This window comes from Tubulanus polymorphus, chromosome 8, assembly GCF_964204645.1.
Source record: "Tubulanus polymorphus chromosome 8, tnTubPoly1.2, whole genome shotgun sequence".
NCBI classification, from domain to species: domain Eukaryota; kingdom Metazoa; phylum Nemertea; class Palaeonemertea; order Tubulaniformes; family Tubulanidae; genus Tubulanus; species Tubulanus polymorphus.
The window spans coordinates 11,962,248-11,978,181 of record NC_134032.1 but is presented as its reverse complement, the minus strand read 5'-3'; the positions used below and the strand labels follow the sequence as shown (position 1 = coordinate 11,978,181).

Sequence of the window (15,934 nt, the reverse complement as noted above, 5' to 3'; positions counted from 1 at the left end):
AAGGTGAGTTTAATCTGGATTTTGATTTGATCCAGATAAGCCTATCGTATATTGTAAATACATAAATGTATGTAAAATACAATGTTTAATCTGGATTTCTGAGAAACCAGATGAATTAAGTTGGTCCCAAGTAATCAGAATTAAACGGGTTTGGCTGTATGTATAAATCTTATATGAAATATGTTAGAAATATGTATGTCATAATTATGTTATATTATGTCGTGTTTTTTTTTCTCTAGATAACAATGTCCAATCGTTTACTGCTGCCGAACGACCAAATCATACACATGTGTTGGACAGCGGAGAAGATCTCGTTGCTGAACGTGAAACCAGGGTCGCCGTCGTGGAAACCGCGGTTCATCGCGATGAGGGGCTCGAATATCTACTTCTTTGAAACTCCGCCAGTGAGTCTTGTAAGCTTGTTTATTTCTACTTTATAGCATGGCGTGGCGCCACTAGGCTATATTCAAACTGCTTGCCGCCGTCTATACCGTGTATATACATATATACATATACGCATAACTTTTGCTATAGCGACTATAACCGTAGGTAACCTTTTTGTTATTAATCATTTCGCGTCCCACCCTGCTCGCTCCCAAACCACCGAGGGATGACTAACTTTTGAACAACGCCTTGTGTCTTGATGAGAATTAGAAATTCCTTGCTCGAATCAATTCATGGAACTTCTTCAACTTCTCGGAGGCTACCTATAAAGTAACCTCCTGGCCAAATTTTACAGACCGGTTCTGAATTTATCCTTAGTGTCTGGTTTTTAAGACCAGTTTAAACTATAGGTCCAGGGGCTGGTTGTAAATACCAGTTTTAACTTGAACGCCTACAGCTGAGTTTATGGACCACCTTTATTTAAAGCCCCGGGGGGGCCCAGGTTTGACAGACCAGTTTTAACTTTGACCCAAAGGGCTGGATTCATGCTCAAGTAGTTTTTAAAAAAATCCCTCAACAGCATGAGTAGTGGCATAATTCATGATAATCAGGGCTACTTTACAAAGCAGTATTATTGGCTCATCCATGATAAATTGTGAAATTCAAATGAACAACGCTCGAATCCAATCAAAACATGTGAATATCATGTATAGATTGGTAATCAACAATAAATTTACTATTTTCGGAAAAAATTTTAGAAATTCTAATTTCTTTACGCATAGGAGTATATTACAATTAGAGTCTTTATGAAAAGTACATTATAAACACTTCAAAATGTAGATTAAGCCGTAGATTTATGCCTGAATATATAAGAGACACTTGGTATAGGTGATAGTCACTAATACTGCTTCGTAAAATGCAGCCAAACCTTATTTCTTTTTTACTTATCCACCATTATTAATACCTTCTCCATCGCTCTCCAAGACTCCTGTAGTCACCTACTACTTATATATCATATCTACTCGATTCGATTTCGTCATTTCAATTGAAATTCAAATGCAGGCCTAAAGAAAATGAAATTTCTCATACACAACCACATGAACTGACACAACTTTAACTTACCCAGTACCCCCAATGTATCCTAGAGGTTACATATACAATATGTACATGTATTGAAAATACTGGGGTAAATGAAGTTGTGTCAAACCCCTGTGTATAAAACCACGATCTGGTTAATATATTTATGTTCATATTTTGATCATTGATTTTCAGGTGAGCACGAGAGATTGGTTGAAATGTGACACTATATGCAAAGTATACGAATCCATGTTCAGAGTATTGAAGGTAAGAGTGGAGAGAGGAGCGGGCAGTAGTGTCGGGTAATGCTACATTATCTTACGTGCCGAGCTCTCACTGCAGGCATGTGATAGATTTAGGGGTTAGTGCAGAGCCCCTGTAAAGAGCCACTTCCCTCGAAGAATTGCTGGACTTTTTTTTATGTGTCATAGTCATCACTATTCAAGTTATCTCTATTTCCAAGTCAGAATTCGAGAGTTCGTCATCAATGTGATGATTTATTAACTCTGGTTCTGCCAAACTTATGATCTCATAATGTAGGAAATTATTTCCTTTATGTAGCCATCCTGTAAATTTTTCTGGGGGAAGATCCATGGATAGCGTAAACCTGGTGGACTGACCCCTCCATCTTTTTACCACATTACTAGACCAACCCGCTACGATGCGTCTTGCATACGAAGAGAAAAACATAAATATCTTTGAAAAATATCTTAGCTAAAAGTTGTCTTTATTTTGTTCGTCGTTGTATTTCATTGTTAGGACACGGAATTATTGGACGATCGTAACAATTGTTACATCATTCAAGCGGGAAGCGGAGAGTCGTTCTATCTCAGCGTGGAAACGCGTCACGATATGTTACGTTTCGAGAAAGCTTGGTTCCGGGCGAATTATCTCGCAGTTATGCATTTAAAGGTTAGTCAACGCATTCATATGAGTTTTTAACGCGGTCTTTTCCTTTCTGGAGCCAGCATGGTTCCCACAGTACATGGGAATCAGGAAAAACTTCAGGATCCGATCCACAGTCTGAGTTGAATTTGACTGCAGAGTTAAAACATCGATTTTGACTCTAGAGTTGACTTTAACTTATAACTGTGGAACTGGGTCCAGAATTTTTAATTATATCTCCTGGTTTGGGAATTTGATGAATTTTCCTCTAATCCTGGAATTGTTAAACTCATTTTACACTTCACAGTATTTGCCTTTGGCAACTTTTTTCAGCAATCTTTCTTGAAAATCAACTTTATCCAACCAGTATCTTTAAAATGTATGATGGTATCTGTTCATTTGCAGTGAAAAATTGGAAAAAACTCATGAAATATTTGGGGAAAACTTGAATTCATGTAACAGTCGGAACCGTGACCCAGTTTTACGAAATTCTTTTGAAAGAGATTTCAAAATTTTTGGTTTTTGTTTTTTAGAATAAAACATTTGGCTGCAGTTGGAGGAACAGAATTTGTGGTCTCACGTTAGACTTACAGTCAGGATTCTCATTGTATGATAGTGAATCCAGGGTAAGAGTTATAACCTCACTTGCCAGGGCTTCACACTACAGAAACTCACTTCAGCCGATTGCTTCAATCTAGTGGGCCTCACTTACCAGGGCTTCATTTTGCTCATCACTCTACTCACTATGACATCATCGAATTGATGTGTGTGCAATGATAAAAACCCTTCTGGAAGAGATGGTTTGTCCATAAATACGCCTATGGCATCATCAAATCAAAATACCATTAACATCATTCATTTAATTTTTCACTCACGTCACATTTTTGTGCAATCACAGTAATTATGATCAGTTTGTTTCTTGTTATCCCTGTTTTATGGTCAGAGAATGAACATTAGTCTTTCGTCACCTCAAGTTTCCCAAGTTGTCAGTAGCGCAGAGATATTTTCATAGAATTTTGAAACCTTCTGCAGTTAAATTCTACCAACTAATTTGAATCAAGTATCAACATGAAACTCGCATCCTCTCTTGAACCTGATGGCATCGCGAAACTTAGACACAGTAAGGAACCCCTGCCTGATTAGCCCATGTGCTAGTTGCGTTTATCAGTTTGCCTGTATTGCTTAGGCAAATTGAAATTTACCTGGGCTAAAATTAAACCTGATTTCTGATTGGCTAATAATGACATCTAACTTGCACAATCTGGTGAATCAGGCAGAGTTTTGTGCTGTGGCAGGGTCTCATGATGCCTTCGGGTCCGAATTCCAGCCGATGGACAATGGTCCGAAACTTGAGGTTTTGAAAAAATCTGTTTCGCTCGAAAATTCCCAACCACCCAATTTTCACTTCGACATGGAGTAAACTTTATTTTCTTTTTTATTTGATTGTTTTTGTCACAAAGGAAACTGACTCGAAGGTATGTTTGATTCCACCACCATCCCTCTCTCCCCTGCCCCTGCCGAGAGTAAATCTGTTGTGTTGAAATATTTTTTTCTTCAAATTTTTCCATTCGCTTAAATAAAATCATTTACCATATTAATATTCTGATTTATTCCTATAATATTACCTGGGTCTACCAGTTTTGTGTTATGCACCAATGAACTTAGCTCAAATACATAGAGTTCATTTCATTTAATCCTGCAGTTAATATATTCGTTCTTAGGACTACTATAAGTCAATTGCTTCATGTTTTTTTTCTGTCAAGAAGCTACAAATTTTGGCTTTAGTTCTTAGTTTTTCTGTTCTGATTTTCATGTCACAATAAACAAGGACCTCCAAGTGCACACTTGGTCAGTCCATCTGTCAAATGGTCAGTCAATTGGTCAGTTCATCCGCCAATTGTTGTTAATTGCAACTGCCTTAGTCAGACCATTTACTTATTAGTCTGGGGTCATTTGCCCAAATGAGTTAACCAGTGAATAGTTGAAACAGTGACGATTTAGATTGTATTGTAACCATTGTGTCTATCCCCCAGTCAACTCTAACAATCTTTTGAGCAACTGACCTCGGACCTATACCCATTAGTCAGTCTTCTGCCCATTAGTCGGTCCGTTCGAGTTGTTTATATCTGATTCTCTATTCGTCTACGTATTTTCAGTGCTATTTATGGAGTTATAAGTTCTCGCAGTTGAAAGGTTCGGCGGACGACGGTAAAAATAAACTCACTCTACATTTTATAACGGACATGAACACTAGAGAAACTGAAATTAGGGTAAGTGAATTTCGATCCCTCTCAGAAAATTTAGCTCCTTCTCCGACGTTTGTTAAATGTAGTAATTTGATCTGCAGACCCTTCGGGAAAAGATGGCTGTCACTATGAATCCCATCATTGAATCATAGCGAATACAGAAGTGATGGCAACCTCTGTAAAATCTTCCTCTGACATCAGAAAATCCTTTATTGTCACCGGAAGCGTAAGCGCTGCGAGCCATTTCACAATGCAGTCATTATACTGTTTCGTTTATGCTTCTAATTCTCAATGCTTCGAATGATCTGGGTCTGGGTGGCCATCGATGTTGTAATTTCGGAAAAAAATGTAGATTTCATTTCGTTGTATTTTGCAGGAATTGGAATGTACAAATCTACAGACTTTATTGTTTTCTATGCATGCGTTTTTATCTGCTAAACTTGCCTCAGTCGATCCAGCATTTCTGAGAAACATTTGATCAGCGCGTTTGCGCGAGGGACGGGGTATAAGAACATTGCTGGCAGCGCATTGGCTTCTCTCTAAGCTGAGCTAAACTTGAGATTATAGGGTAGGGGTGTGGAGGCTGCTACAGCCGTTCTACTTTAAACTCCAGGATCCGGTTCCACAGATGTGAGTTAGAGTTAACTCGGAGATGAGTTGAAATTACAGTAAAAGTCTGTTATAATGCCATACTTTTTAATGCCATTGCTTGCTTAACACCAACATTTTTTCAAGAACAAATTTGGCCCATCTAACTCCAAAATCAAGGAAACGACCATTCTATTCAATGCAAATTTAATTATAACGCCATGTTTTCCATTGATCCCAACAGTGGCATTATAAAGGACTTTTACTGTAGTTCAATTCGGTCGTATTGATGGGGTCAAATTCTAACTCAGAACTGTAGAACTCGGTACAGAGTCACAGATTGGAAAAAATATATAAGTTTCTTTGCGAACTTTTCTGTGTGTTATGCAGACACTAGCTTGAACTCAGAGGGGGGAATTGTATGTAAATCATTACCGGTATGTAAATGTGGATATCTCATATTACTCTAGATTTCTGTAGAAATCACTTAATGATATTTATTAATGACACTGATGAGAATTTAGATAGAATTCCCGACTGTGGCATGTGTATGTAATAAAGGCTGATAATTCTTACTGTGGCATGCGAGTTAATCTGAATATTCCTACTGTGTATTGGAAATCGTGTGCGCGTACGATTAAATTCGAGTATTTAAATAATCATATTATGAGCTCAACTCCAAGCTATCATCGATAATCATCTCTAATTGGCTTAAACAGCTGTCAATCAATCATATTAATGTGTAATTTACACATTTATGGGCGTGTCCACACAAACTAGAGACAGGACGAATCCGAATCTTGTGTTGATGATTTGTCGATTAAAAGTCAAAACAAACCTTACAGCTGACAATGTGCATTTTACTCAATTTTACAACTTTTAGTCGCATTTTTAACGAATTTATTCTAGTCAATGACATCTTTTTTTTTTTAAAGAAAGGTATCATTTCTGACAAACTGTTTAAAACACGATTTTTGTTTAACAGTTCTTCTTTAACTGGCATTTGGCTGATTTTATAACGTCAAAGTGGTATGTAGTATTGTTACAGTGAAAAAACTTTGAGGGACAATACGAGTTATGATAAGATTCATTATATGAAAAGGCAGCGCCACCTATTGTGGATGGGGGCAATTCTGAATTTCCTAGTGTGCTTGTAGTCAAAAGAAAGGATAGTTCTCTGAAACTTGAGCTCACTACGCAGTCACCTTTTCAATCCAGAGATGCTATCATCTCATGTCGTATGGTTGGCTCAGGAACGAAGATTTTACACTGGTCTTAAATCTGCAAATAGCCTTGGGCTTCATTAGGTTGATTGTTAAATTATTGATATTATTCATATACACTCAGTAGATCTTTTGCAGTCTTCCTTAATTTGTGAATATATTTGCTCACGTATCATATAGCCCCTGACCTGCCAGGGCTGACTTGTAGCCGAGCTCCGGTTGGCGTTCGTAACCTTGCGTGAAATTATGATTTACTAGAAATCCGTAATCAATCTGGTTTTATAGGTTTGAAAAATTCTGATAGGGACCATTCTATAAAGTACGTTCACAAGGTACATACCATGGAATGCACCATTTTGCTGATGTAAATTTGCACAAAGAGAAGAGAGTTATGATGTAATGTCTCGACTGTACATGCTGCTATGCTTCTAAAAGCGTAAGTTGGCACAGGTTAAATAGTTACAGAATTTAGCCCATATACGTTACTTGAATTTGCTTCATGCAGTACTTTGATGAATGGTGCCTATTTCAGATTGTCTTCTGTGACGTCCCCGCCCGCTGCCTGTCAATCAATCTTTTACATGACTATGTACTTTACCATTACACTGTGTTTGCAAATTTTGTGTTGGTTGTTTTTTTTTATATTTTTGTTATTAATTCGATGAAACTTGCAACAACTGTGTATTATGTATATGATATAAATATATTAATACAATCAAAACATTAAATGAATATTTAAGAAATATTTCAAACATATTTCATTGTTTTCTCAATTTTCTCTACGTTTTCTGTGGCGTGTCTGAAGGTTTTTACGAATCCCTGGACTTGTTCCCAGCTCTTTCTGGTTGTATATCGCATATCTCGGTCCTAGCACATCCTTCAAGCAGCACCTCTCAGCCTTGGTCCCGGCAGTGAACTGAATGCTAAAAACTTTTCTAGGGATTTTCCTTTGACCAAGAAGCGTTTTTTCGATACCAAAAACTGGACATGCTTCGTTGAATACAACACCAGAAGTATCCAATATTTACAGTCTTGTAAGGTTTTCAGGTCAATAACTATTATGTTTAGTTCTATGGTTGACTTGACAATTGGTTCATATATGGTTACTTGACTTCTACATATTAACAAGTCCACTTAGTTCACAGACAACCAGTACAGTAAGTCAAAACTTCCTTCTTATGCCCTATTGGAAAATTCAGCCTCAATGCCTAAGTTCAGCCCAGACCAGTTCCACAGTACAACAGAGGGGTAAAGGAGTCCTTCAGAAAAATTTTACGGGTAAATTCAAGATGAAATCCAATATCATGTCAAACAAATTCCATTCATTGATGATAAATACGGTAATGTTGACTTTATTTTTTTTTTTCATTAAATACAAAATAATCTATTTCAAAAATCGTTATCCAGCCACCAAATAATGAGGTCATTCAATAATCTACGACAAGTTTTTAATCGAACTTCCCCCTTGTAAATCGTTTAGTAAACAATTTCGTGATGATAATATTAAACATAGCATTATATAACATTCAAACATCTTTCGTATTCATAATCATTGGAAATAAATTTACGCATGAATCCATGAAATTTTCTGTACAAAAAAACCGTAAGGTCACAAAATAGGCCACTTCTCCCTAATCTAAGCAAAATGCACTAAATGAACGCCCCTGTCTTTTATACATTATAAGGTCTACATTTGACTGTGGCGAGTTAGGATCCATCAGGCGTGCATTCAGAAAACGATGCCGGATTTCTTCTCGGATTCATCTATTATCTATCCATTATTTCTCGATTTTAATGAACAATGAATTGAAATCGTGCTCAAAGATCAATCTGAGTTCATCAAGGGATGTAATGATTTGCGAAATTCTTTATAGTGGCAGGCTAGAAATCTAAAATCTAGATGAACTCGATTTTAAATGGGTTGCCTCGTTGATATGCATGCCATCTAGCGGAACCAATGTTCTCCATATGCTGGAATTCTAAACAGGCAGCATTCTTTGTTAAGTGAATGACAACGTGGCTGCTTGAGTAGCAAGGCTTTTAATCCCCAAAATAATACAGAAACTTAAGCTTGACTTTAGTATAATCTTCTATTTCTGCTAGGGGTAGCATACATCTTATGAGGGGTGGCTGATTTTCAGAGGGAGGGGGGGGTGTAAAAATGAAATGGCTGGAGAACACAGGAACTAACTTGTTGAGCGGGGTACTCATTGTGGCATTGATAACCAATAACAGAAATTCAAACACATTCATACATCATATTACCTTAATACAAAAACTCGAATATCTAGATTATCTTAAACTTCATAATGTCTGAAAACTTCATTATGAAATATTCAACATCTTAATAGAAAGACCGAGTTCAACAATAATTCCACATTTAATCAGGGTCCCTACAGATCAGGCATTCCTGGATATAAGTAGTTTCTAAGGAGAAAATTTCAAGTTTGAAGTATATTCCAATTACAGTAGACTCCTCCTAAATCGGTATTGTTTATTCTTCTAAACTGGCAGCTCAGTGGTTTTGTAAGCAAATTTCTATCCTTAACTCACTACACTTGGTTTCTAATATGGTAACCTCCTTATCGGGTAAAAAAATCAAGGACCCAACGGTATCGATTTAGGGGTAGTCTACTGTACACCTACAAACTAGACAAAAATTTCTTAATAGGCTATTTTCTCAAAATTGAAGGAGTTGCAAAAAGGAATTTTGGGCATTTTGTTCAAAATAAAGGAGTTTCAAGCACCTTTAAAAGCATATTCCATTTCTATGGGATGTAGGGACCCTGTAAATGTAGTTTTTGTTTTCAACCGCTACACTTTTTCAAATGTTTCGCAAGCGACGACTGATTCTTATACTCCGTTCCGCAGTGTTCGCACGTGAACGTGATCGGCCCGTCGACGCTGCACGTCTGCAGGTGACGCCGCAATTTAGCCATAACCGGGTACTGTTTCAAACAGATCGAACACTCGTAGATGTTGCCGTCGTCGTGTATTTCTTTGTGTCGCTGCAACTCTTGCAGGCGCGTGAACGCCGTGCCGCATTCGTCGCAAACGTGCGGCTTCAGACCTTTATGTATGACCATATGCAGCTTCAAACTCGACTTCGAGCCGAGGACTTTGCCGCACAAGTCGCAGGTAAACGTCGGACGGCGCGCGACGGCCTCCTCGTCGTGTCCCTCGACGTGCAGTTTATACCCGCGCACGGTTTTGAAGCCTTTGCCGCAGATTTGGCAATAATACGGATACGTGTTGTTGTCGTTGTGTTCGTGCACCTTCAGATGGCGCTTCAAGTAGTACTTCATCGCGAACTCCTTGCCACATATTTCGCACGGGTGACGCTGCGCTTCGTGCAACTGTATGTGCGATTTCAGTATCGTGTCGCTGCGGAATTTGTTGCCGCAGATGTGGCACACGTACGGCCGCTCCTCCGTGTGCAGACGGATGTGCGTTTTCAGGTCGAACAGACGCCGTTTGACGACGCCGCAAATCGGGCACTCGTGCGTTTGATGGCACTTGCTCGTGTGAGCGTCGTACACGCGCGCGTTTATAAACCGCTTGCTGCATCGCGTACAATCCACTGTTTCCGACGACGACGAATAAGCAGACGCGGCGGCCGCGGCCTTGACCTCGCTTTCGGGCATGAATTCCTCCAGTTTAAACTTGGAGCCGTCGAGCACGTGCGTGCTGCGTATGTGCGCGCGGAACGTGTCCTTGCTGACGTAGGTCGTCGCGCAAAACCGACACTTGTACGCTTTAACGAGGTGTTTCACGCGGTGCTTCTCCAGCTGCTCGCGGCTGACGTACAACCGGTCGCAGTGGTCGCATCGGTACGCCGCTTCGGGATGCTGCGCGAACAGATGCCGTTTCAACGCCTGCGTGCTTTGAACTTTCGTCGCGCAGTAGTCGCATTTGTAAACGCGTTCCAGCGCGTTCAGCTTGCGCATGATTCGCATTTGCACCGATTTCGCGTGCTCGCGTCGCATGTGCTTCAGCTGGCCGGTTTTGCTCGCGAATTTCGCCGGGCAGAAATCGCACGGGAGCGTTTTACGCGGAAACGCAGAGTGTTCGACGCGCATGTGCGCGCGGTAGATCGCCGCCGTGCGGAACACCTTCACGCAGATGTCGCACGCGTGGCACTCGCTAGCGTGGACCTTCTTCAAGTGACTGCACAAACCGCTGCGACTCATGTAGACGAAATCACAAAACTGACATTCGAACTTCTTGTCGGCGGGTGTTTTCGCGTCCGACTTGGCAGGCGCTACGACGTCGACCTCCTCTTTGACGATTCGCGCCGCGTGGGCTTTCTTCGCGTGTTTCACTTTGCCGGACGGAGTCGCGAATTTCGCGTCGCAGTAGTTGCACGGGAGCACGCGCTGGTTGGGTTCGCGCGCGTGCTCACGTTTCACGTGTTCGACGTACGCATCCTCCGACGTGAAGAACGCGTCGTCGCAGTACGTGCACTCGTTACAGCGGTCGCCGTGCCATCGCTTTAAATGCGACTTCAGCTCGGCGATAGTGTTGCAGCGTACGTCGTCGCACCAATCGCACGTCAGAATCGGCGCGTCGTCCTTCTCACCGCCGCCATCATCATCATCGGCGCGATCATTATCGTCGTCCTCGTCATCGCTTGCGTTCGGGAAATCGACGTCCATCGTTTCGAGCCCGTGTTGCCCGTACAGATGTGCGCGAAACGCGGCCAAATCTTCGAACGTCGACGGACACAAATCGCAATAGAACACCGAACTGTCGCCTACCTCTTCGTCGTCATCATTCTCATCCGCGCTGCTTTCCTCGTCGGCGGTCGACGGAGCCGATGTTCCGCGACCACGTTTAGGCGGCGGAGGAATTTCGGCGACATCCTCCGTTTTAACGACGGAATGCTTCAAAATCACGTGCTGATTGAACGCTCGCGCCGACCAGAAACTAGCCGCGCATTCATCGCACTGGTAACGACCTGTTTCATCCTTCTTTTCCTCCTTTACTACAACCGGTTTGCCGGCATCGTTATCATCGCCGCCGCCAGCACCGTCGCCGTGATTACTGATTTCGATCGTCAATGTTTGGATGTCATCGTTGGTTTTCTCGTAACGATATTTCGAAACGTACTCACGTACGATATTCGATACGTCGCAGCTGACGGTCTCCGTGTAGGCGGCGACTTCCAGATTGTCGATGTCCATCGTCCCCGACTCCGCATCGGCAGCGGGTCTGGCCGCGGAATCGTCTCCCGCATCCTCTCCACCTCCGTCGTCGTAGTCCTCGTCGTCTTCGAGTTCTTTTTTGATCGAAACTTCGGCGGTGATTTTCGTACAGACTCTCTTCACGACGCGGTCGACTATCGACGATACAGATTCGGCCGTGGGTCGACCTGTAAAAATAGACAAGCAATCGTTTTAACCCTTTCACTTAACTTTTTAACCCTGACCAGTTAATAAAAGAGCTGGCGACGATTTGAAAATTCTTAAAAACTCCAATCTGGACAGTGTGTTGTATAACAGACTTTACTACTGCCCCTCTACTACGGCAATTGAGAATAGACTAATTTTAACTTTATTCATAGCTTATCGCACTCACAACTGTGGAATTGGATCTTATCTCCTACAGATCAGTCATTCCTGGATATAAGGAGTTTCAGAGTTATAAAGGAGAAAATTTCAAATTTCGAGGAAACGTCTGCGTCACTTTCATATCGCAATTACTGAAGAAGTAGTGTTAGTTACTATCCTCCTTAAATCGGTACCGTTTACCTGGGTGAAACCATTAGTTCTGTGGTTTTCTAAGCTAATTCTTATCATTTACGCTACAAACTCAATTTCTAATGTGATAACCACCTAATTGGGTAAAGAATCGATTTAGGCATATAGTTTACCATACAATTACAAACACTTCTAATTCTCAAAAGGGATGGAGTTGTAAAAAGGAATTTTGGCATTTCCTATAAATTAAAGGAGTTTCAAGCACCTTTAAAAGCATTTTCTGTTTATGAGTTTCTAAGGAATCGAGGAATCGTAGAAACCCGGAGTGTAATGTTATATTTCGCTCTGTTTGTCAAGTGCTGCCATCTTTCAATAGAGATAGAAACTAATTACTAATAACATCAATACATCGCGTTGCAGTGAATGAACAAAATCTATCTCCGATCCACACCGCACTGCGGTGTACATGCACTGAATAAGTTATTAAGACATAATAATTTTGCCCGAACTCAATTATATCTACCGCTTACATTTTCGTCTTTTCTTGTTAGGGGAAGATGAGGAATTTAGGACCATTCTCTTGATGATCGGCCCGCTGACAGCTGCGTCCATTCCATCGGTGACGCCTACTTCTCGTTCCATTTCTTACTTCGGTTCCGGTTTTACTCTCTTGAAATTAAACCTAACAATTCATGAAAAAACCATAGCTATACTCGGGGAGCGAATCCACTCAGCAGCGAGCGCCAAGGCCCGAGGGGAAACCAAAACTGCGTCCACACAGTCCCGGAGCCGCAAACAAAGCTTGAGGGTGGCTCCAATTCCTGTTAGGCCTGTTTTTGCTGGATCTTGGAGACACTTCTGCACCTCAAACCACAAATATGATATATCGACTAGCATCAGTTCATTAATCAATAAAATTTTTAAAATTGAATTTGAATTTGATAACCATCATCGCCGCGCATATCGATGAAATAATTACCGCAATTAAACGATATTTTGGATCCGACTCTAATTACTTACACCCATTTAAAACATTCAGTAAAAATGGCTCTACATACCTGCGATAATAGTTTGGCAGTCGGTTCAATGTAATCTTGATGAATTCGGTTAGAAACTCATCCCGAATTCGTTCTTTGAAAGAATTTAAAATAAAATGGCTACTATCGCTAGTTAGTGCGTTACGCGCGCCATCTGTTGTCGGAGTAGCTGCATCGTTTCGGGTCGAATCCCATATTCTTAACATGTTTCGCGCCGCGAAAGTTTGAATGATTTTTTCATTAACCTAACCTTTAACGTCTCCGTTATAATTTTGCGACTTTGAATTTATATTCATCTCAATACAGGGTCAGCGCTTACCTGGTAAAAAGCCAGGGAATTTTCTTTTCTTTAAAAATGTCAGGGACAGTAGGATTTTGTTTAAAAAAAACCCCTGAAAATCCAGGGCCATAATTCAGGGAAGTTTATTGAGATTATTAGATCGGTTGTAAAATCAAACAGTTTCTGTGTATGTCTTCTAAGTATTGATTTGATTCTTGGCTTCTTCCTCTTTAAAACCACCCAAGATATTGAAAAAAAACAACAGCTGTATAGATATTTTCAAATCTGTTACAATACAGGAGCGCTTTCTATAAACCCACTCCCGTAAAAATTTTCTAGTTGGAAATTTCGTTTTTTTTCTATAAATCAAAGTTTCTAAATGCGTTTAAATTTGTAATGTTTTTGTGAAGTTTGTAGGATCCGGCCTACAATGAATAAGGAAAAGTAATTCATCTCCAGAAAAATGGCGAGTTAGGCATATCTTTCATCTGGGCTAGATGAATCATTAATACCAGTATGAGATAGCAGTGCTACTGGCATAAATAATTGATCGGGCCCAGTGCAGGCAGAATATTGAAATGTCAATTCTGTATTTAAGTGGACCCACTATACATACTACTGAGTACATAACAACTCGTTAGAAATTTCTGTTTTAAGTAGCCGTCCTGAAAGTTAAGTTGTTTTTAGGTGAAAATATGAGATTGTTATTATATCCGAGAGGTACAAGTCCAGGCTTCATAATGTGCGGAAAGTGAAGGCTACAGTTCAGAAAAAAACACCAAAAACCATGCCTTTAATTGTTTGGCATCACACACAAACATAATAGTTGCGAATACTTATCGGCTGTTCGTTGTTACCTTGGTTACACTCGGCCCCGAACACGGACAACTGCAATTATTGGCTCAATTTATCAGATATTTGGAAATTAATATATCATTACATCTGAAGCGGATAATTTTGTCGACGAAAAATCGATAATTTTTGAAATAAATAAACGTTGTAGAATAATAAATGTTGTAGAATATTAGTTAAGGATTGGTCGTGTTGCATTAATACGATTATATTCGTGTCGAGTTGTTTCTATTTCGGAGAACGATTCAACGTTTTTGGTCATAACTCGGTAAATTTTTGGAGTTATAGGCCTATATTCCATGAATATGTCTTAAACTGATCAGAACGGTTGTGCTATAATAGGTTTTGAAATCCAATTTTTCTTTTTCTCTTATTTCGCTACGCCAGGTCCGAACAAACTGGTGGAATTCTCATTGTGCAGGTCCAGACTGTAGAATGTCTGAGAGGTGCAGGTCCAGACTGCAGAATGTCTGAGAGGTGCAGGTCCAGACTGCAGAATGTCTGAGAGATGCAGGTCCAGACTGCAGAATATCTGAGAGGTGCAGGTCAAGACTGTTGAATATCTGAGAGATGCAGGTCCAGACTGCAGAATGTCTGAGAGGTGCAGGTCAAGACTGTTGAATATCTGAGAGGTGCAGGTCCAGACTGCGGAATGTCTGAGAGGTGAAGGTCAAGACTGCAGAATGTCTGAGAGGTGCAGGTCCAGACTGTAGAATGTCTGAGAGGTGCAGGTCCAGACCGCAGTGTCGAGAGGTGCAGGTCCAGACCGCAGAATGTCTGAGGGGTGGTTCCCTGCTACAGCATGTCCGGGAGGTGCAGGTGGTCCCAGGCTGGATCCAGGGGCATGTTGTGACCATGTCGACCAATAAAAAGGGCATATATATAAAGGGCATCTTAATTTAGGGCGGAAAGGCATATCACCAAAATTTTTGAAATTTTACTTTCATTTTAGAGCTTCCTGAGCATCTCTGAGAGGCATTTAGTCAAGAATCATAGATTATATATTTAGGAAAAATATCTACTGTGTATCTCAGGTGGTTACAACGGCAGATTTTGATACAGAGAAAAAATAAAAAGGCACTTTAAAATTCCGACCATGTCGGGCGACACGGTCGACACGGTCTAAATCCGCCCTGGGTGTCCAGACTGCAGAATGTCTGAGAGGTGCAGGCCCAGAACTGGAGTATCGAGAGGTGCAAGTTTAGACTGTAGAATGTCTGGGAGGTGCAGGTCAAGGCTAGTACAGAATGTCTAATGGGTGGTTCCAGGCTACAGCATGTCCGAGAGGCGCAGGTCCAGACTGCAGATTGTCTGAAGAGGTGCAGGTCCAGGCTTCAGCATGTTTGAGCGATGGTTCTGGCTTCAGTGAAGAAGGAAAAAAGCATTTAATACCAGGCAACAGTTTTGGCATATCCAAAAAATATAAGCTGTGCCAATACCCGTGTGGTATCGGGCTTTTGCTGGGTTTCAATGTAACTATGGTTACAGTCGTCATAAAACATGAAAAAGTAAAAACTATCGGCTCAATTTTCTAAACACGAGAATGAATAAAAAAACCTGTAACGTTGATGTTTTTGTCGACAAAAACTCGATAGATGTCGAAAGTAATTCACGTTGTCGTCGACTATTAGTTTAGCAGTGATCGTGTTCCATTATAGATGTG

The 15,934-nt window shown here is 40.7% G+C and overlaps 2 protein-coding genes across 6 annotated transcripts in view; one reads left to right on the top strand and one right to left on the bottom strand.

The window, feature by feature from the left end:
- Positions 1-7,079, top strand: part of LOC141909589 (gamma-1-syntrophin-like) — a 30,562-nt gene extending 23,483 nt beyond the window's left edge. For 2 of the 5 annotated variants that reach the window (XM_074800059.1, XM_074800062.1), the window contains exons 8-14: positions 240-413; positions 1,657-1,728; positions 2,221-2,373; positions 2,880-2,972; positions 3,807-3,821; positions 4,503-4,616; positions 4,969-7,079. In XM_074800059.1, the coding sequence (XP_074656160.1) occupies positions 240-413; positions 1,657-1,728; positions 2,221-2,373; positions 2,880-2,972; positions 3,807-3,821; positions 4,503-4,616; positions 4,969-5,070 (723 nt within the window). In that variant the 3' untranslated portion in view covers positions 5,071-7,079. The remainder of the gene's footprint in view (positions 1-239; positions 414-1,656; positions 1,729-2,220; positions 2,374-2,879; positions 2,973-3,806; positions 3,822-4,502; positions 4,617-4,968) is intronic. The other 3 variants (XM_074800060.1, XM_074800063.1, XM_074800061.1) reach the window with 3 other exon arrangements.
- A 727-nt stretch (positions 7,080-7,806) lies between these two features.
- On the bottom strand, positions 7,807-13,278 carry LOC141909521 (uncharacterized). The gene is made up of 3 exons (XM_074799959.1): positions 13,161-13,278; positions 12,633-12,784; positions 7,807-11,774 (listed from the first exon to the last, which is right to left on the bottom strand). The coding sequence occupies exons 2-3, from the start codon at positions 12,742-12,744 to the stop codon at positions 9,211-9,213; spliced, it is 2,676 nt and encodes an 891-aa protein (XP_074656060.1). The 5' UTR covers positions 12,745-12,784; positions 13,161-13,278; the 3' UTR covers positions 7,807-9,210.
- Positions 13,279-15,934: the final 2,656 nt, after the last annotated feature.

What these genes read in the sequence shown, in the direction of transcription:
- LOC141909521 (XM_074799959.1), bottom strand. Translation starts at nt 12,744, where the DNA reads ATGGAACGAGAAGTAGGCGTCACCGATGGAATGGACGCAGCTGTCAGC. An exon ending in TAACAAGAAAAGACGAAAAT is followed by an intron (nt 11,775 to 12,632) that starts GTAAGCGGTAGA and finishes CTATTTTTACAG; the next exon opens with GTCGACCCACGGCCGAATCT.